Source organism: Neofelis nebulosa, chromosome 6 (genome assembly GCF_028018385.1).
Source record: "Neofelis nebulosa isolate mNeoNeb1 chromosome 6, mNeoNeb1.pri, whole genome shotgun sequence".
NCBI lineage: Eukaryota > Metazoa > Chordata > Mammalia > Carnivora > Felidae > Neofelis > Neofelis nebulosa.
Genome location: NC_080787.1, coordinates 24,055,079 through 24,077,593, shown reverse-complemented (window position 1 = coordinate 24,077,593; position 22,515 = coordinate 24,055,079). Strand labels below are relative to the sequence as shown.

The 22,515-nt window shown below is 38.7% G+C and overlaps 1 protein-coding gene across 4 annotated transcripts in view; it reads right to left on the bottom strand.

Moving 5' to 3' along the window:
• EEF1E1 (eukaryotic translation elongation factor 1 epsilon 1) overlaps nt 1-22,515 on the bottom strand; it is a 41,814-nt gene that overhangs the window by 17,015 nt on the left and 2,284 nt on the right. The window contains exons 2-4 of one of the 4 annotated variants that reach the window (XM_058733058.1): nt 18,993-19,193; nt 12,730-12,825; nt 242-493 (exon numbers count right to left, since the gene is read on the bottom strand). In XM_058733058.1, coding sequence (XP_058589041.1) covers nt 257-493; nt 12,730-12,825; nt 18,993-19,193 — 534 coding nt within the window. In that variant the 3' untranslated portion in view covers nt 242-256. Of the gene's footprint in view, nt 1-241; nt 494-3,070; nt 3,348-3,935; nt 4,904-12,729; nt 12,826-18,992; nt 19,194-22,515 lie in introns of those variants that run through there. The other 3 variants (XM_058733059.1, XM_058733061.1, XM_058733060.1) reach the window with 3 other exon arrangements.

Here is a 22,515-nt window from a genome sequence, read left to right as displayed (position 1 = left end):
ATTAATAGACCCTCCTGGTAACTCTTGAGTATTGTAGAATTCTGAAATAGCTTCTGAACCATGGAAATTGTGGTCAGTGAAAAGTACTTACTGTATTCTAATTGTTTGCAAATTGATGATCCATGGAATGTCAACAATTTACTAATAAAATTTCTTTTACACTTTGGCACTCAGAAGGTATTTCCCCATTTAAACACTACTTCCTGTGACAGATACTAGCTGTCTGCCCAGTATCCTTTTTCACCCCTTCTTCTTGTCAGAGCACCAATTTTATTCTGGATGACAATGTGTGGGACAGAGAACTAGGTTTCCGGCCTTCTTCCCAGCTCAGATGGCCAGACATGTAAACAGATAGTGCTGAATAAAGCTTCCAGGAAAGGTCCTTCAGTTGATTCAGTTGGGAGAAGACCGTCTTTTTGCCCTTCCTTTCTTCCCCCTTCTCTGGTTCTTGATCATGGACCCTGATGTCTGGGGCTCTGGTAGCCATCTTGGACTGTAAATTGAGAGAAAGGAAACTACCTGTTGAGTACCGAGAAGCAGAAAGATGGCAGCTGCCTGCCTGACACCAACTGTGGACTGTGTGCATTCTTTCACATGAGAGGAAACAAACCACTTTCATGATGTTACTTGGTTTTTCTGCTACTTACAGCTGTACCTAATTGCAACTCACCCTTAGACTTTTCTTGGTCAGTACAAAATGGACTTAAAATAATACTATAGTCTTTCAACAAACATACGCTTAGCGTCTGTTGTTGCGTGCTAGTCATTATTTTGAGGGATGGATATGTAAGGCAAGTCTCTGCTCCCAAGGAATTAACAGTCTGGCAGAAGAGAGACAGAATCCTAATGGTACCAGAATGTCAACTGCCAGAAGCAGGGGTAGGGGGAGGTGGGTCAGTCAAGATCGACTTGACTTTCAGGAGGACGAGACATAGTTGAATACTGAAGAGAGTATCAGGTGAGATGGGACGGGCATTTCTGGCAGAGAAGTACCTGACAGAAATGACCTAGGAGGCACTGCAGTATTTCTACACGGAAATAAATTGTTTCTATTTTATTTTATTTATTTAAAAAAAAAATTTTTTAACGTTTATTTTTGAGACAGAGAGAGACAGAGCATGAACGGGGGAGGGTCAGAGAGAGAGGGAGACACAGAATCGGAAGCAGGCTCCAGGCTCTGAGCCATCAGCCCAGAGCCTGACGCGGGGCTGGAACTCACGGACTGTGAGATCATGACCTGAGCCGAAGTCGGCCGCTTAACCGACTGAGCCACCCAGGCGCCCCGAATTGTTTCTATTTTAGATGCTGAGAACATCATCTGACCTTTGCTTACTGGAGCCAGGTCTTTTACATTTCTGCCATTCTCTCATCCTCTAAGACCCAAGTTAGTGACGGAAAGTCCTGGTACCTAGCAGCACCAGATAACACCGGTGGAAGCAATGCCATGCACCTACATAAAGAACTGACTAGCAGACGTAAGGGTACCAAGGACTCAAGAGGTAGATGTGGGAGGAGGGGGCATTCGGCAAAGAGGTAGACAGGGGTCCTCCTGCCGCTTCCTTACAACTGACCTAACCCTGAAGGGAACGAGGGAAATGGCTGGAATGGGAAAGCTACGTAGCCATCTCTCAGCTATCCTGTCTGTCCTGCTTACTTCCCCCAGCAGTTCCGGGGGCAGAAGAGAGAAGTGTTGGGGGGAAGGAGGAATTTGCAGCAGTAAAACATGACACGGAATACTTGTGGCAGACCCAGCTGGGGTGGTGGTTTGAACGAAATGTCACAGACTGGGTCTGCCTCTATGGCACACATACGAACTCCCAAGATTGACTTGAGCCCTCTAGTCTCAGTGTGCAAATACAAGTTTATAGTTTCTAATTTAAAGGCTGTATTATAAAATTAAAAATGTTACTAAGGGCAATACATTTTGAGATTTAATCCTATAAAAATTGTCCTATTTTACAAAGTACTCACCACAGTTGGCCTCTTAAATCTGACTTAGTAACATAAAGGACAAAAATGGAGGCACGGGGGGGGGTGGGGGTGGTGTCTTACAAACAAAAAGAGAAAATTTTACTGATAGACATGGGCTCTATGTTAGGCTTTTCCACATATATTACCTCATTTAATCCTTGTAAGTGAGAGTGATCTTTATTTTTATAGATAAGGAAATATGGTTAACTGATTTGCTTTGGGTCATAAAGCTAGTAAGTGATAAAAGAACTCAACCAAAGGGCTATATATTTCCCAAATCTTTTTCACTTGACCTTTGAACTGTATACCGCTTAGATTCAGCATCAGCACCAAAATAACAGTATTAAACAGTAAGTGCTCAAAGGCTCTATTTTTCTTATTATTTAGAAATATAAGTTCTTTAGATCTCAGTAATTGATTATTTACCCAGCAAGTAAGTTATAAAATGTATAGATCTGTTAATAATGTGCCTCTTTGTTCTTTACAGCGCTTCAACAGCAGCCTGAGTTGGCTCTTAGTTCAGAAAAACCTACTAGTTGTCAGGCCTAAAATTGGTGGGATAGCAAGAATTTCCCTTCTTGTCTTTAGCCACTGCCTATTCCAATAAGCCCAACCACAACAAAAGAACCATTAACTCCAATGAATGTATCTTATTCCAGCTCCCTCCAGGGCAGTTCAGTAGTTAGTTTCACCTCAATGAATACTGGCTACAGGAAAGAAAGAAAGAAACAAAAAAGATTTTTTCAACCGCATTTACTGGCTCGCATAAATATTTGAAAACAAATCCATCTGTCTTCCCTTTCTGTATCCTTGGCACAATTTATTATAGTTTTTAGTAAACAAATTACTGTAAATATCCATAAGCGGAAAATGAATTTTAAAATATGAGGGAGAGGTCAATAAATAGTCAAATATGTCAGCCACTGAAAGGACTACTTTTTCTCTTGAGATTAAGCCACTGATTTGCAAGTTTATATACTAAAATAAGTTTCATCTATAAAAACAAAGTAATTTATAACTTGATCTCAACTCAAAGTTTTGACAGTTGAATTTTTACATATAAAAGCTGCAAAATTTCAACTAAAGAAGACAGAAAACATTCGGATATAAGTTTATTCTATCAACCTCAGCAAACAAAGAATGACTGCGTATCAATTTACGTTAGTCCTCTGGTCCGGAATATACTTTCCATTTAAAATATTTGTGACCACGCTTCTGTATGTCATGGATAGCTTCTAGTGGGAATTAGTATATAGTCTGTTCTTGATGAAGACAACAGTGGACAGATGTTGCCTGATCCCTGGGTAATGCTGAATGTGACAAAACCAGCGAGACACATTAAGATATTTTTCCTTTTCTTGAACTGTCAGGTCAACCTAAATAGAGATTAAAAACACACACAACACAGACATTACATAAGAACAATTATCAATACCATTTGACTAAAAGATAAAAACTGGGGGGGAAAAAAAACCCCAGTTCTCAAAAGCCAATATATTTGGATAGGATTAAATAATTTCAGCCACTTATTTAATGCTTTTATGTTCAGTTCAACACCAGATATGCTTTCTAAGGAAGTCTCAAATTTTCAACAAATGAAAAGTTTACATTAACCCAGCATCTGGAGGCCGAAAGTTTGTTTTTAACTTTACTGGAAAGGAAGACAGGAGAAAGTTAGAGAATAGCTCCCAAAAGGTAAGACCTTGGTTCTTTCCACAATATTTTTTTTTTTTTTAGCAAATCTAAAAGAAAGGTTTATTAGGATCTAACATGCTTAACAAGAGAATACTATGTAAACTCTAATACATGTGTGTATATACACGCACATTAATAGATGGCTGGTGTGTGTGTGTATATATATATATATATACACATATATATATACATACATATAGATGCTATATATACATATATATATATATACACACACATATATATATATGTATACACACACACACAGAGAGGGAGAGAGAGAGATGGAGAGAGACTATCACTTCCTTTTCATTAACTCTGAGGAAGAACTGTACTCAGGAAGACAATGACCCACTTAATTTCAAGTGATTATTGCTTAATACAAGGAAGGGCTATTTCCAGTGGCATGTGCCTCAGATGAACAGACCTTCTCAATTAAGTTTGTCACAAAGCTGAACTCTATCTCCATTGAGTGCAGCAGGTCACACAATTTCCTGTCAAGCTACAAGAATGCCCAGAGATCTCCTTAGAAAAAGACGTAATAAAAACAGTCGGTCCTATCATTTCACTGGGCTCAAATTCCAAAGTAGGTGACTCAACGACTTTTCTCTAAGCCAAATCTTAAACTAGAATCAAGGAGAGTTGTCAGGTAAAGAGAGAGCCAGGGGGCCAGTAACTAACAGCCATGGCCCATGTTTACGATAGCGTGGTTCCTTTTGCTGTTGTTGAATCCACATTTATTCAGATATTACAAGTGTCTGTAAAACTGACTAGAACATTTTACACAAGGGAAAAAGCCTCCTGTGGTTCAAATCCATTAGAGGTCTGCTTACTGGAAGGCACTTTTAGTGAGAGAGCTGTCCTGGGGCTGTTCAGAAGTTAGCATATACTTGTGTCTACAGGCAAATATTCTGCCTGGGTCAACAAAACTGAGGACAAATCACTCTAGTATGCAAACTTTATTGCAGAATATAAAATAATGTTGATAAAATTAAAAGGCAGTCACATAATATTCTCTCAGATGTTTAACTGAACTCATTATTTCCACTTTATATTTATTAGAAGGCAATTAAAAAAGCAAAACCGATACAAATCATCCTGCCTTCCTTTTTTACCGTAGACATGAGGATACTACTGTATCAATATCTGATCTTTTAACATTGTCTTGGGTAGTCTCAAAAGTCCATCTCTGTTGGCTCAGTTTACTTAGATTATCAGCAGTGAGAATCTTCTGCCTCTGCTACATAAAAAATTTAAGTTTCAGGTTTAAGTCCGTACATATAAGTTGCTACACAAATGATGAAAACATATTCATCTTGTTTAAGGCAGTGTAAGGTTGAATCTAGTTATCAGAAATCTGTTACTATAACTGTTTCACTTACAATATCATTAGTCTATGGCATGTATATATAAACATATACATGTATACATATGTGTGTGCATATATATATACACATCTATATATATAAGGTACTTTTTATTACAAGAGAATTCATGGCTTCACATGTGAAGAATTATCTTATTCCTAACTGTCTGGTCTATAAACAGGAGGGAAATAAACATTGCTGAATAACCTGAATTATCAGTTTATGTTTCAAAAGGTAAAAAACATTTTGTAAAAGAGCTAATGTTTTGTTCTTTTTCTAAATGCTTTCCATATGTGAACTTCACCAGTGACTTCAAAAGAAAATGTAAGATTTAAAAGAAAAATTTTTACATAGACTTTATTTTTATATAGTTTTTATTTTTTATTTTTTACTTTTTTTATTTTTTTTTTTTTAACGTTTATTTATTCTTGAGACAGAGAGAGACAGAGCATGAAAGGGGGAGGGGCAGAGAGAGAGGGAGACACAGAATCGGAAGCAGGCTCCAGGCTCCGAGCCATCAGCCCAGAGCCTGACGCGGGGCTCGAACTCACAGACCGCGAGATCGTGACCCGGGCTGAAGTCGGACGCTCAACCGACTGAGCCACCCAGGCGCCCCAATATAGTTTTTAAATGTCTACTTATTTATTTTGAGAAAGAGAGCACGTGAGCAAGGGAGGGGCAGAGAGAGAGGAAGAGAGAGAATCCCAAGCAGGCGCTGTGGTGTCAGTGCAGAGCCTGAAATGGGGCTCGAGATCATGATGACCTGAGCCAAAGTCAAGAGTCCCAACACTCAACCGACTGAGCCACCCAAGTGCCCCCCAAATATAAGGTTTTGAAAAAGCTCAACCACTACTAAACATAATTGCAAGTCTAACAGGAGACGGGGGGTGAATTTTCTTCATTCATTCATTCATTCATTCACACATACATACGTATGTAAACTCCAAATCAACTTCAGCAAACCTCTTTACCAATGGTTAAAGCAAACAGAACAAGTTCCACTCCAACTCAATTTTGTGTTAGCTGCTGCAATATATGATTCAAATCTGACCGCTTCCTTACAATTTACTCTTTTCAAAACTTCCATTTAAAAGTCTCCACTCAGCCACTGTGTGAGATGCTATTTTTCAGGTTGAATTAAAACACACTGAGAAGAAAGCATTTCCAAACAATAAAGTGCTTGTTTGATCTATGATCTATGTTCAAGTTATTCAATCAGATTCCAAACGTAAGTCAAAAGGGCAATGTCTGTTTACTATTTACATTTCAGAACAGCATTTGCTATCATGGAGGACTGGCTAATGCTGCTACTCAGACAATTATTTAAAGTAATAACAATAAAATATAACACACAGCAAAACCAATATTCTCCAACTTAAAACTTTCACATTTAGAGTCTCCAGTATAGAGATTATCAGCAGATGGTATGAAATAATTTCTATTCCAAGAGCTTCTAAACCTTCTTCTAACATTTCCAATCTATTCCAACAAGATGGACCTATTTCAGAGAATGTGAATCTGTTCATTTTCCCTCAGAAAACTGTGCCAGTGGGGTACCTCGGTGGCTCAATCGGTTACGCGTCTGACTCTTGATTCCGGCTCAGATCATGATCCCAGGGTTGTGGGATCGAGCCCCGCATCCAGCTCCACGTTGGGCATGGAGCCTGCTTAAGATTCTCTCCCTCTGCCCCTTGCCCGCAAGTGCACGTTCTCTCGTTCTCTCAAAAAACAAAAAACCTCAAGTGACAGAAATACACAAGAGCTTTTCCAAAAGGCCAGGCTACCACTTACCCTCCTTTTAAACTGTAGAGTTTGTCCCCTGAGTCTGAGAAAATTATGACTGATCGATTTGTTAGCTCTCTTCTACATTTTTGGTAGACGTTCTATTTCTGAACTCACAATAAACAAACACAAAACAGATCCCACCCCACCCCCCAAGTAACCTTACAGGTTTTTAGAACTTTTTAGATGGGACCCCCTGGGCCACTTCACTTACAACACTGGTTTTACAGCATCCCTTTCTAGTCGGCTTTTCCTTTCTTGCAACAGGAAACACAATGCGACTTTCCAGTCACCATTTCCTGCTTCTCACTGGCCCACATGCCACTGTGTCTACAGTGACGATGCTTGACTCTTTCTACCTAATCATTCCTTTTTATTTATACTGGCTCTCTATACCTAGCCTGAACTTCAAAGCCAAACAGATAATATTCTTAGACACTAATTTCCCATGAAGACACATGAGAAACACTTTAAGTGACCCATTCCAGATCAGGCTGTAAGGCTGGTTTGCTATCTTTCCGACTGGCACCATGCAACCCCTGGGACAATCTTTATGGTTAGTGTTCCTGGACAGCACCACAGCAATTTCTTTTACTTTTCCTTTCTTTCCTAAAAGAACGACATACCTCCACTGGTGTTGCAGACTTCAGAACAAATGTAATTTAATTGATAACAATCTGATAGTCAGGCAACAGATAACCCTACAAAGGATTTTCAAAATCTTGAGCAACAGTCTGCTCACAGGGACTGCTATCTACTAGTGAAATCACTTTAGGAAAGCAATGAGTCACTGGTATGACAATAAACAGCCACACTAACTGGCAGTTTAACAAAGGGAGAACAACGTAATATTCCTCAAAGGGAATTACGATAGACCAGATCTTATAATTAGAGTAACTTAGCCACAACTAAAGTTGGGCTTACACTGAAACAAAATACTGTGGGATTATTTGAGGACTTGAAGGTTCCCTGACTGCTGTTTAGTGCACTGTGTTGATTACATACGAAGTATTTAATAACGTGAAAACAGAGGAATGCATGAGGGCAAAGATAAATATATACCGCCAAAGCAAATGAAGCACAAAAACTGCCTGATGAATACGAGCAGGTAGCCAAACTGAACTGCACATTGATTCTGTCTGAACTTAATGCCCAGTAATCACCTTTTCTCATATGGATAGATTTACACCTAACTCAACAGGGATGTCATTTAACACCACAGTGCAAGTCCATCACAGTAGAGGTTTTAGTCTGTGAGGGGTTCCTTGAGAAGTTGTTCTCTGACGTACTCTGCCTGCACTTGGGCCGGGGTCGGAGACACGCTTTGGTTATGTACTCATTTCATGAAGCCAAATGCATGCCTTGCTACATGATGTACATATTATTCTACTCACTTTTGTTTTTTTTTTTAATTTTTTCAACGTTTTTTATTTATTTTTGGGACAGAGAGAGACAGAGCATGAACGGGGGAGGGGCAGAGAGAGAGGGAGACACAGAATCGGAAACAGGCTCCAGGCTCCGAGCCATCAGCCCAGAGCCTGACGCGGGGCTCGAACTCACGGACCGCGAGATCGTGACCTGGCTGAAGTCGGACGCTTAACCGACGGCGCCACCCAGGCGCCCCTCACTTTTGTTTTGAAAAAGAGAAGTATAATATCCTTCATCATAGTATCCTAGGTCACTACATGTAAAGAAGGTATACATTCCGAAACAGGAAAATATAAATAGGCATGGATCATTAAATATTCTTAACGTAACCCTAATTTTAACATGCTGCATTGGACAAAATACTTCTAAACTGCTTGAAAACCAAACACCCTTGGGAGCACCTAAGTAACTTTGCAGCTCATGCTATGAATATTTTGCATTATAGAATTATGACCTTGGTCACTCTGCTGGCAAAGAAATTCCATACAAGCTCCCTCCTTCTCAGAGTATTTCCTTTCCCTACCACGTGACCTGCATAAGCCAGAAGAGAGAAAAATGTAAATACATACTCAGGTTGTAAGAGTTACACTTCATTATTGTCTTTTTTTTTTTTTTTTTTTAAATTAGATGGGAGAAATGGCTCTTTGTCAGTGAGAGCTCGACACTACAAGGAGGCAGGCCTAGGGAAGGCCCGACAGGCCTTCCTTACCTGCAGATAGCGCCACACGTAGGATTAGATTACATTTCTCCTAGTGTTAAGCTTTAAAATGAAATAGTGTCACACTCAAATGTTTTAAAAATGTCAACTAGAGTGTTGTGGTTGTTAGACGGATGTTGTTCTTGTGCCTCTCTGGAAAGTAGCCACGCTCTTGGCTATGAACTCTCCCTCGAGTCAAGCCACAGATGCCTCCTAGTTGAAAGATGGAGGTTTCCCACCAGGATAAAGATACACAGATACCATAAGAACAATCTTTAGCTTGTGGGCTTTTGCATTTGGAAATGAGGTAAACCGTGCCATGTCACCCTTCTACATTCAAAAAGCTACTAAAATAGTTTGAATCTGGAACGGACTAAAAGGAGGCTGGGGTGATCAAAGAATTTCAGCTCTACTTCCACTGGCTTCGCATTCAAGTAAGATAATTTTAGGTTTAATCATCCTGAAGCTTAAAACTAAAGATCGCACTCTCAAGATTTACAACCTAAAACAGGAAACACAAAGAGGAAGAGATTGCTAAGTACTGCTGATCTCAATAAGCATCTAGTTGTATGATGTGTTTGCTAAGAGCTGCGAGGTGTACATGATATGACATGACCTTCTTCAGTCCCCTTATTTTGCCTGAAATGGAGTCTTACCTCTTCTAAACATAAGGAAACATCTGTCCCACTTTATTCTTGTTGTATCAGTAATGACTAATAATTATTAATAACTCTCCTTTCACTGTCAAAGTGTTGTTCTGGATGAGAAATCCTATGATCATCCTACTTAAATGCAATTATTTATATTCAAACTTATCATTAGCTTTCTGAAGCAATGAAAATTCCCTTAGATAGCTAAACCCACCCAAATCCTGCAGATATTTTTCTGACGATTTGATGATTCTACATTTTACTTTACTCCATCTGCCTCTTTAATTGTTCACATAATATTCTGACCAGAAATTAGCCCTTTGCTTTATTCAATAATTCTCTTCCTATAAAATGGTCTTATTTCTTTGAAGAGATCTACAGTTGCTTGAAAACAAGCTTTATACTTCTTTTATGTCTCTCAAGGATAGTAAAATGGGCACATACAATAAACTCAGTTTAAGTATCGTCGTGAGAACACAGACTATTAGGCTGAGTGAAGGACCGTACCTAGGTGGTTACCGTGACGATGTTACAGAACTGAGCACAATCCCTCAGGGATCTTAGAGGAACAATGCTTAATAAGCCAAGTAAATCAACTGAGGAATTAGAGCTTGAGCAGGGCGTGAAGAAAAACTATCATACATTATAGTATTTGACAGCATACGAAGGGCATCCCCACACATTGTGACACTTGCAGCAGAAGACAGACTTTGTCTTGGCCCTTCCAAAACCCAGGCGGTCTTTGCACAAAGCACTAGTTTCCTTCTGTATAATAAGAGGGTAGTACCACTAGTTCCATCTCCTTTATCTGAGGTACAAGGAGAAAATATACATAAAACTGAAAAATACAGAGAAATATGTTAATTACATTCGTCAGTGTTCGTGGAGGGGAGTGTAGACGGTACACACTTGGGAGGCATTATGTCTGACAGTGGTGTTATAGTTACGAATTGCCGTAGTCTCTGACTCAAGCAGTTTACGATTTGAAAGAGAAATTTTCCAAGAAGAATTACAGTATAAAGTGAAACAAGCCAGAGCTGAGGGAGGCTGGGAGGCACAAAGAGAAACCGAGGAAAGAGCACTTCAGTAGGCTTCAGGAGCCTGAGGGGGCCTCACCAGGAAATCAGTGCTGTAGCCGAGTGGACCCTTGGTGAAATGTGAGCGAATCTGGGAGGAAGATAAGGGCTGGGCCCAGCAGCAAATGAGACGAGCAGAGTGAGGGCCCTGAGCAGAGGGGGCGCAGGGCAAGAGACCAGGGAGTATGTTACGGCCGAGAGAGAGGCATGTGGGGAGAATAATGGCAATGAGGCCGGAGGGTCAACATGAAGAAGGGGCTCCCGTCCGCGCAGTGAGGAGCTACTTCATTATTTTGAGAAAGAAAGACACATTCATGAGAAAAATCGCTAGGGTGGCAATGAAGATGGACTGTATGAGAGGAGACTGGTGGCAGGAGGCCATTTCAACAGCACTGACAGGAGATAATGAATTCTGGAACTAGGGCAATATCATCCAGGATCACAGCAAGATGTATGTGAGAGGCATCCCGGAGGTGGAAACAAAAGAACCTGATTAATTGGATCCACAAGGCACGGAATACAGAAAATGGGTTATTTTTTTCCACAAGGAAGAAGATCGGTGTTGGGAGGAAGTTTCAGGGGGAGATAGACGTAAGGAAGCCCAAATTCTGGAGCCAAACTGCCTGGTTTCCAGACATGGTTTTGCCACTAACAGTGTGATCTCAAAGAAGACATGTGACCTCTCTATGCCTCTCTTACTTCATCTGTGAAATGGGGATAATAATAATAGTACCTACCTGATAGGGCTGTTATAAGGATTAAATGAGTTAACACTTATGAAGAATAGAGAACACAGTGAGTTCCATATAATTGTAAATAAATTTAGGATGGGAAACAATTTAAAGAGATTGACCAGATAAAGGGAAAAATGGCAGATATGAGGAAGAAAGGATGTAACATTTGACAAGATCCAGAAATAGGGCAGGAGGGGGAGTTCAAGTAAGAGAGCAGAAAAGGGAGACAAGAGGGATGCATGCATGGGGGCAGGGCAGGGGGGCTGGAAGATGGGGGAAGATGAGGGCATTCAAATCAATAGCCTCCACCTTATAGCTGAAAGAGGGAGGAAGGCTCCGAGATAATGAAGACAAAGGAGGGGGGAAAAGGAGGGGTTAAGGAAAGTGCTAAGGGTCTGGAAGTATGCCTAGCAGGAATGAAGAGCTGATGCAGATGAGAGCCTGGCTGAAACTGAACAGTATAAATTCACAGTGGCACCAATCTGCAGCTTTGTGATTTCTCCCACAGACCTCAGCCTGGACAAGGACACAGGATGGAAGCATTTATTAGAACTGACCAAGAGGTGGGGATTTACAGGGAAAGGGTGGTGAATGTACAGTGGAGCAAAGAAGCTGAAGACACTAGTAAGAGTATTTGAAGTTACACAAAAGGAGATCCAGGTTGGATGGAGAAAAAGTACGTAGGTTTGGAAAAAGGGAAGGGATCCAGTTGCTTCAGATAATGACGGGATGAGTAAGAGATTAAGAGCTAAGAAGTAGAGGTTGTACAGAAGACGTGGTACTGGAATTAAGAATTAGAAGGAGGGGCACCTGGGTAGCTCAGCTGGTTAAGCATCCAACTTTGGCTTACGTCATGATCCCACAGTTCAAGGGTTCGAGCACTGCATCGGGCTCTGTGCTGACAGCTCAGAGTCTGAAGCCTACTTCAGATTCTGTGTTTCCCTCTCTCTCTGCCCCTCCCCGGCTTGTGCTCTCTCTCTCTCAAAAATAAATAAACATTAAAAAAAAAAAAAAAAAAAAGGAATTAGAGAGTTGGGAGGGTGATGATGGGGGGCTAGTCCAGGCCATGATGACAGTCAAATCTATGGAATGGCAAGAGAAGTAGCTGCGAACAGGAGCAGAGACAAGAACAGGAAGCAAACAGGTCAAGGAACAGGAAGCTACTGCATTTGATGGATTATATGAAAGGAATATGTGCATAAGGTACTTTGTATAAAAAAATTCATTTTTATTTGAAAAGGTGAAATGCAAATTTGATTTAAATTCAAGACAAATAAAAAAATCATTCTGAACATTACAGAGAAAAAAGCTAACAACTATTCAAATACTCACTATAAAGCGATGGAGTCCATAGTACAACAGGATATCTGCTAAGGTAAAGTTATATCCTGTAAGGTAGACTTTATCTTCAAGATACGAATTAAGATCCTAGAAAAAACAAATAAGATATTAATCTAAAAAGCAATAATAATCAAGTCAACTACCATATCATTAGATTTGGAACATTTAGAAGACTATTCGAAAACAAAACACTGACTTTTAATTTTTTAATTTCTGACATTAATAGACTCAGATTCATTCAAAAGAACCGATCATAAACCAACCACCCCATTTTGAAAAAATAGGGTAAACGTTATTAGTCTTATTTTAAAGAAATAAAAAAACATTAAAAATGTTATTCAAAATACCATATGTCCATTTCAAAGGCACACATTTTTCCCCCCAGGGTTGGGGAGATCATTTTGTAAATTATGATGTTAGATTTACTTTTTCCATCAAAATATAAAAAAAACTCTTCAATAATTTCTCTTAAGAGTACTATATAATTTACTGGCTTGCTGTATTTTTTATATATGCATATTTAAAAAGTTTTAATTGCAGTAGAATCATGTTATCATCTTACCCACTTTTAAGTGTAAATATCAGGAATATTCATACTGTTGTGTAACCAATCTTTCGAATTTTTTCATCTTGCAGAACTAAAACTCCATCCTATATTGACAGATATAGTTAGAACTCTGCATCCCAAGGCAACAGAATATACTTTCTTCTCGAGTGCACATGGAACATTCTCCAAGATATATCACAACATACTGGGTCACAAAACAGTCCTTAGGAAGTGTAAAAGAATTGAGATCATAGCATGCACACTTTCAGACCACAATGCTATGAAACTTGAAATCAACCACAGGAAAAAGTCTGGAAAACCTCCAAAAGCATGGAGGTTAAAGAACACCCTACTAAAGAATGAACGGGTCAACCAGGCAATTAGAGAAGAAATTAAAAAATATATGGAAACAAATGAAAATGAAAATACAACAATCCAAACGCTTTGGGATGCAGCAAAGGCAGTCCTGAGAGGAAAATACATTGCAATCCAGGCCTAACTCAAGAAACAAGAAAAATCCCCAAAAGAAAATCTAACAGCACACCTAAAGGAAATAGAAGCAGAACAGCAAAGACACCCCAGACCCAGCAGAAGAAGAGAAATAAAGATCAGAGCAGAAATAAAACAATATAGAATCTAAAAAAACTGTAGAGCAGATCAATGAAACCAAGAGTTGGTTTTTTGAAAAAATAAACAAAATTGATAAACCTCTAGCCAGGCTTCTCAAAAAGAAAAGGGAGATGACCCAAATAGATAAAATTGGCAAAGATGAAGTCAAGCTTTCGCTTTTTGCAGATGACATGGTATTATACATGGAAAATCCGACAGACTCCACCAAAAGTCTGCTAGAACTGATACATGAACTCAGCAAAGTTGCAGGATACAAAATCAATGTACAGAAATCAGTTGCATTCTTACACACTAATAATGAAGCAACAGAAAGACAAATAAAGAAACTGATCCCATTCACAATTGCACCAAGAAGCATAAAATACCTAGGAATAAATCTAACCAAAGATGTAAAAGATCTGTATGCTGAAAACTATAGAAAGCTTATGAAGGTAATTGAAGAAGATATAAAGAAATGGAAAGACATTCCCTGCTCATGCAGTGGCAGAATAAATATTGTCAAAATGTCAATACTACCCAAAGGTATCTACACATTCAATGCAATCCCAATCAAAATTGCACCAGCATTCTTCTCGAAGCTAGAACAAGCAATCCTAAAATTTCTATGGAACCACAAAAGACCCCAAATAGCCAAAGTATTACTGAAGAAGATCAAAGTGGGAGGCATCACAATCCCAGACTTTAGCCTCTACTACAAAGCTGTAATCATCAAGACAGCATGGTATTGATACAAAAACAGACACATAGACCAATGGAATAGAATAGAGACTCCAGAATTGGACCCACAAAAGTATGGCCAACTAATCTTTGACAAAGCAGGAAAGAACATCCAATGGAAAAAGACAGCCTCTTTAACAAATGGTGCTGGGAGAACTGGACAGCAACATGCAGAAGAATGAAATTAGACCACTTTCTTACATCATTCACAAAAATAAACTCAAAATGGATAAAGGACCTAAATGTGACAGGAAACCATCAGAACCCTAGAGGAGAAAGCAGAAGAAAAACCTTTCTGACCTCAGCTGCAGCAATATCTTACTTGACACATCTCCAAAGGCAAGGGAATTAAAAGCAAAAATGAACTATTGGGACCTCATAAAGATAAAAAACTTCTGCACTGCAAAGGAAACAATCAACTAAAGGCAACCGACGGAATGGGGAAAGATATTTGCAAATGACATATCGGACAAAGGGCTAGTATCCAAAATCTATAAAGAACTCACCAAACTCCACACCCGAAAAACAAATAATCCTGTGAGGAAATGGGCAGAAAACATGAATAGACACTTTTCTAAAGAAGACATCCAGATGGCCAACAGGCACATGAAAAGATGCTCAACGTCACTCCTCATCAGGGAAATACAAATCAAAACCACACTCAGATATCACCTCATGCCAGTCAGAGTGGCCAAAATGAACAAATCAGGAGACTACAGATGCTGGCAAGGATGTGGAGAAACGGGAACCCTCTTGCACTGTTGGTGGGAATGCAAACTGGTGCAGCCGCTCTGGAAAACAGTGTGGAGGTTCCTCAAAAAATTACAAATAGATCTACCCTATGACCCAGCAATAGTACTGCTAGGAATTTACCCAAGGGATACAGGAGTCCTGATGCATAGGGACACTTGTACCCCAATGTTTATATAGCAGCACTTTCAACAATAGCCAAATTATGCAAAGAGCCTAAATGTCCATCAACTGATGAATGGATAAAGAAACTGAAGTTTCTATACACAATGGAATACTACTTGGCAATGAGAAAGAATGAAATATGGCCTTTTGTAGCAATGTGGATGGAACTGGAAAGTGTTATGCTAAATGAAATAAGTCACACAGAGAAAGACAGATACCATTATGTTTTCACTCTTATGTGGATCCTGAGAAACTTAACAGAAGACCATGGGGGAAGGGAAGGAAAAAAAAAAAAGAGAGAGGGAGGAAGCCAAACCATAAGAGACTCTTAGAAACTGAGAATAAACTGAGGGTTGATGGGGGGTAGGAAGGAGGGGAAAGTGGGTTTTGGGCATTGAGAAGGGCACCTGTTGGGATGAGCACTGGGTGTGGTATGGAAACCAATTTGACAATATATTTCATTAAAAAAATAAATAAATAAAATAAAACTCTGTCCTATTAAACAACTCCCCATCTCCCCCACCCCAGACCCTGGCAACCACCATTCTTTCTGTTTCTATGCACTGATTACTTTCAATACAGCATATAAGTGAACTCATAGAGAGTTTGTCTTTTTATGACTAGCTTATACTTAGTATAATAACCTCTTACATGAGTCAGAATTTTCTTCCTTTTGGGGCTTGATGATATTCCATTGTTTACGTATACCAAATTTTGTTCATCGATTCATCCATCAAAGGACCCTTGGACTGTTTCCATCTCTCAGCTATTGTCAATAATATTGCTATGGACATGAGTGTACAAATATCTCTTTAAGACCCATTGTGAATTATTTTGGGTATATATCCTTAAAATAGAATTCATATGGATGTTTTAGCTATAAAGACTCTCAAGGTTGTCACCTTTAGACTAAAAAACTACAATTAAATAATATTTTTGATTAGTGATATAAATCAAATTGTCCCTACCACATTACAGAATTTCACATATTCAGATAGTCACAGAACTAATGTTTGATGTTCATTTCCTTTGTTTTAAAGTCTTTCCCATGCCATTGCCAAACTTTATCAGATATTTTCCCCCTACAGAGTTCTGAGTTTTGTTTTCCTAATTAGTTTTAAACTTCCTAATAATATTGAAAAAGTGGTATAATAAACAGCTATATATCCTCTTTCTAGATTCAACAAATGTTAATGTTTTGCAATGCCTGCCATTTTGAAATTCTGTATTACCTTATTTGTGAGCCATTTAAACTTACAATCATGGTTTTAGCCTGAAATGGAACTCTATAGAGAGTAAGAAGTAAACCCTTTCATAATATTCTATTAGCAAAAGTTTTAAAAATAAGTAATACAAAGATAAATAGCCCATTATAAAACTGGGCAAAGAATACATACAAGCAAATTTTTAAAAATCATTTAAATTCAGGTACAACTATATGATGCAATACTAACAGGTTATCAAAAAGGTACTATAAATGAATATTTAGGGACATGAAAGATATTCAGAACTCACTGTCAATGAACAACAAAAAAACAAGTTACAGTGTCCAATAGCTACCCACTTTTAAAATAAAATGCACACATGTATATACAGAAAGGAAAAGCATGGAAAGAGCACAAAAGGAGTTCAATAATACCTGACAACTAAAGTGTTAGTAGCAGTTCTCTCTTGGTGGGACTATAAATGCTTAAAATTTTTTTCCCTTATTTGTATTTCCTAAATTTCTTTAATAAGTATTTACTGTCTTTAAGATTAAAACACTACCACGAAATAGCAAAAAGCAAAGCAAAACAGAAGACAACACTTTCTCATCTATGCTCATATGGCCAAAAATCACACTGCAGTCCATTATACATACATTAGTCTCCCTACCAGTCTGCGTTCTGTAAGGACAGGGGCTGTGTTCTTACAGCCTACTCTTAATGGGTCACTGGATCACAAGCCCTTAGAGCTGCATCTGACACATCATTGTAGGTACGGATTAGGAAACTGTGGCAGGGCAAGGACAACCAAGTCACCTATCCCCTTGTACATTTCAAAAATGGTAGTATCTCTGGTCAGATTCTCTGGATTGGAATTTCAAATACTATTTATATATCCCAGATACACCATTTTGGTGGAATTACTTCCACGTGCCTAATACCAAATCTCTGAATACAACTTTGGACTTATAAACCCAATTCAGTGAAATCCTGTTCATATCTTTCAGAATTAAGTACTATTACTATCCTTTCTTCTGGGAAATTACAAGAGATAGTTACATTTGCCTGAAATCTCACATTCACTGAGAGAACAGACATGCTTGCTTCCCTTTGGAAATGCTGCTGAGCACGGCAGAGGCCAGCAGGAAGGGTCAGTGTGGATATTAAGCATGAATAGTTGATCAGGATAGCACCTATAAAGAAACAAGGCCTGAAATCTACCAGTTCTCTTGATGATATCTATCAAGAATATAGTTTAAACCATTTCCCCGAGTGATAAATGAAAAGCTTTTCGTACTATGAGACCTTCTTACACAACTTACACTACCAATTTATATAATGGGAATAAAATTAGAAAACAGAAGGGATTCCTGCAGTGGTATGTGGTTGTCTGGATGATTTCTAAGGTTCCTCCAAATTCTAAACTTCTATAAAAATTTTTTAATCTGCTTTATTTTTATGTAATCAATAAAAAATATCATTTGGAATTAAAACAATTTTTTTAATGTTTATTTTGAGGGGGGGTTAGAGAGAAAGGGAGACACAGAATCTGAAGCAGGTTCCAGGCTCTGGGCTGTCAGTAGCAAGTCTAATGTGGGGTTCAAACCCACAAACCAGGAGATCATGGCCTAAGCTGAAGTTGGATGCTTAATTGACTGAGCCACCCAGGTGCCCCACAATGTTTTTTATTATTGGTGATTCTGGAGCCATCTTCAGTTTATACCTTATATCTTTCATTCTGATCTAGCTTCTTTGGAAAGAAAATACAAATCTTAAAGCAATATGTCTCAAGGGAAAAAATGTGGGCTTTCTCAGATCAATCTAACAGTGTTTTTTAGTAACTCCCAAAGATTCTGATTCCCTTCTTGCCCTTGACAAAGTACTTTACTGCTGAATGGAGAAAATAAGTATTAAGACATTACATTAAATAAAAATCATGCAAGTAATTGTTGACTATGATGAACGTTATGAGAAAAAGGACATAGAATAAGGACCTACATCTGTTAGAGAGAGAGAGAGGTGGCTGAGAACATTTCTGAGGAAGGGGTATCTGAGCTGAGATCTGAAGGCGGAGGGCTGGTGGACTCTTACCAGCACAGGTAATAACAGGTACAAACTACCCTGAGGCAAAAGGAAACAAGAAGGCCCATAGCTTCAGCTACAGAATCTCAGGGGAGAGAGAGCTTCCTGCTATTAACAGTTCACGCATTTATTTTAGCCTTTACAGCGAATCACAATACCTTCAACAGAGTGCGGACATCGTCTTTACTGCAGTGCCCATCCACTCGAGTTACCCTGTACTCCAACCACTGCTGAACTACTGCTTTTTCTTCTGCGGTGCTCCCAAGCAAATATTCTTTGTTGGCCTGCTTGACAAGATGGGCTGCTATAGTAGTCAGTCCTGTTAGACTTGGACCGTTGTTTGTTTGAAGAACGGGAATCTTAAAAAGAAAAAATTCTTCAGATAAATTTAAAAAACAAGTACCATCATGTTTTTAAGTTCTACGTATCAAATCCCTCACTGTTTTTTCAAGACAATCTAGGATTCTACTCTAAGGTACTAAATTATATACAAATGAAAATCAGCAAAATAGTTGTTCTATTATTTACAATTTGGTAACAGATGTTTGGAGTAAAACTCATAGTAACATTGCAAAAATCAGTATGTTTCTACATAATTTGTAACTGTGCTTATACAAGAGGAAAAAATGGAAAGCCTAATAATACTGCATTAATTTCAATCAAGTTTACCAATACCCTATTTTAGCAAGATGAACATAAATAAACCTGACTTCTGTAATAACAAAAAGATACAATTATAGTAACACTGACTTAATGCTGATGTAGTTACAACCACCAAATGAGATCTAGGCTGCTTTTAGTGATATGTGATCTTAATATAATTAGCGATCTCATTAACTAGGTATGGACTGTGATGGTGACTTGGTTGCTATGAATTGCATATCCATCAATTCTGGAATTATTTAGAGTAAGGTCACTGTTGGCCAATATCTTATATTTTTAAAAACGTTCTAAAATATAATTGGGGCCAATGATAATAGTCTGGGCTTCAGGTAATCATCTGAAAAATAATACTGTTTTTGTTTCCCTTATTAGAACAGTAATACAAAAGGTCAGCTTATAAGAAATTGCTAATTAATTTAAATGTTTTTGATGTACAACCAAGCAAAGACCTATGAGAAATTTAAAAGAAAATGGGGAGGTGGGGTGCTTGGGTGGCTCAGTCAGTTGAACATCTAACTCTTGAACCTGCTTGGGATTCTCTCTCCCCCTGTTCCTCTCCTTCTCTCTCAAAAATAAATAAACTTAAAAAAGAAAGAAAGAAAGAAAAAGTATCATCTGATGGGGAGACTGACCAATTACCCAAAAACAAGTATACAAGGGCACCTGGATGCCTCAGTCAGTTAAGCGACCAACCCTTGATTTCAGGTCAGGTCATCTCAGGATTCCTGAGATCTAGCCCTGTGTCAGGCTCCTTGCTGACAGTGCAGAGCCTGCTTGGGATTCTCTCTCTGCCTGTCTTGAGCTCACACACACACATGCTCTCTCTCTCTCAAAGTAAATAAACATTAAAAAAAGTATACAATCTAAACAACCCAAACAAACCAAACAAGAATATCTTCTTGGGAAGATGGCTGCTTTTTCCAGTCACTAAATAGTATCTGTACTTGTAAAGTGATTTACACTTTGTGGGACACTTTCATGCTCACATTTAGGTCAACAGGACCCTGTGAAGTATATGGAGAGATTAACATTATCAGATACAAATTCAAAGGTTACCTCCTAAAAATTAAAGTAACAAAAGGTACTTTCTGGTTTCCCACTTCCTTACCTACTTCCCATTCACTACTTAGCTCCTTGAAATTTCACTTTTGCCTTCACACTCAAATGAAGCCTCTACCTCTAAGATCACTGATAATATCCTTTAAAAAAAAAATGCATGGAGGGGCACCTGAGTGGCTCAGTCAGTTAAACATCTGACTGTGGCTCAGGTTACGATCTCACGGTTTGTGAGTTCGAGTCCTGCACCAGGCTTTTTGCTGTCAGCACCTCTGGGGTTGCTGGTAATGTTCTATTCCTTGACTGTGTTGTTACCTACCTGTGTTCACTTTGTGGCAATTCATCAAGATTTATTCACTTTTCTGAATGTATGTTATATTTAAAAAACAAAACATTACAAAACCAGAAAAAGAACCTGCAAACAATGACTGTGTGTGGGGAAATGACATTTAATTCTAAAGAGGATTATTTGTAAAAATATATTATCCACAATCCCACCATGCTAACTCAAAAAATTCCCAGTTACCTTCTCATTTAATCACAACATCTTCTAAGTTGGAAAGTAATTTCATCATCATCTTACAAAGAATCAGGGTCACCTGCTTTGTAATGGCAAGGTGGATAATGTCAGGGTTTGGATAAAGTAAGACTGACTTGTAAAGTCCATTCTCTTTCCTTTATACAGCCTGAAGTACACAAATCTTGCATAGCTGCAATCATGGGGCACAGGCTATTTTCATATTATTCTTAGAACGCCATGGTTTTCTAAGTAATCACCATCAGTGGCTATATAAGTAATATTCCAATGTGCTGATGTACCATAATTTAATGAACCATTCTCCCAAAGCTGGATCTTTGGACTGTTTTCAATTTTTTTTTAAATTTCTTTAAATAATCTCTACACCCAACGTGGGGCTTGAACTCATAACCCTAAGAGATTAAGAGTCATATCCTCTACTGACTGAGCCAGCCAGGTGCCCCTGGATTTTCAATTAAACATTTTTTTTTTAATGTTTTATTATTTTTGAAAGAGAGAGAGAGAGAGAGAGAGAGAGAGAGAGAGCGCGCGCACGCTCAAGTGGGGGAGGAGCAGAGAAAGAGGGAGACACAGAATCTGAAACAGGCTCCAGGCTCTGAGCTGTCAGCACAGAGCCTAATGTGGGGATTGAACCCATGAACCACGAGATCATGACCTGAGCCTAAGTCAGACACTTAACCAACTGAGCCACCCAGGTGCCCCTGGATTGTTGTCAATTAAAAAAAACAAAAACAAATTTTTTTATGTTTATTTATTTTTGAAAGAGAGAGACAGAGACAAGAGTGCAAGGGGGGAGGGGTAGAGAGGGAGACACAGAATCTGAAGCAGACTCCAGGCTCTGAGCTGTCAGCACAGAGCCTAATGTGGGGCTCAGAACCCATGGACCATGATATCATGACCTGAGCTGAAGTGGGAAGCTTAACTGACTGAGACACCCAGGTGCCCGTCAATTTTTAATTATACTAGTCCCCCCTTATCTGTGGGGAAGATGTTCCAAGACCCCCAGTGGATGCCTGAAACCATAGGTTTGGATAGTACCAAATCTATGCATACTATGTTTTTTCCTATACATAAATACCTATGACAAAGTTGAAGTTATAAATTAGGCACAGGAAGAAATTAACAGCAATAACTAATAATAAAGTAGAACAATTATAACAATATAATGTAACAAAAGTTATGTGAATGTGGTCTCTCTCTCTTTCTAAATATCCTATTCTACTATACTCACCCTTCTTGCAATGATGCGAGATGACAAAATGCCTATATAATTAGATGAAGTGAGGTGGACAGCATCAGCATTGTGACATAGTGCTAGGCTACTCCTGACCTTCTGACATAGTGTCTATTTCTGGACATGACTAGACTAACCATAGGGAACTGAAACTGCAGACATTGAAACTATGGATGGGGAGGTGGTACAC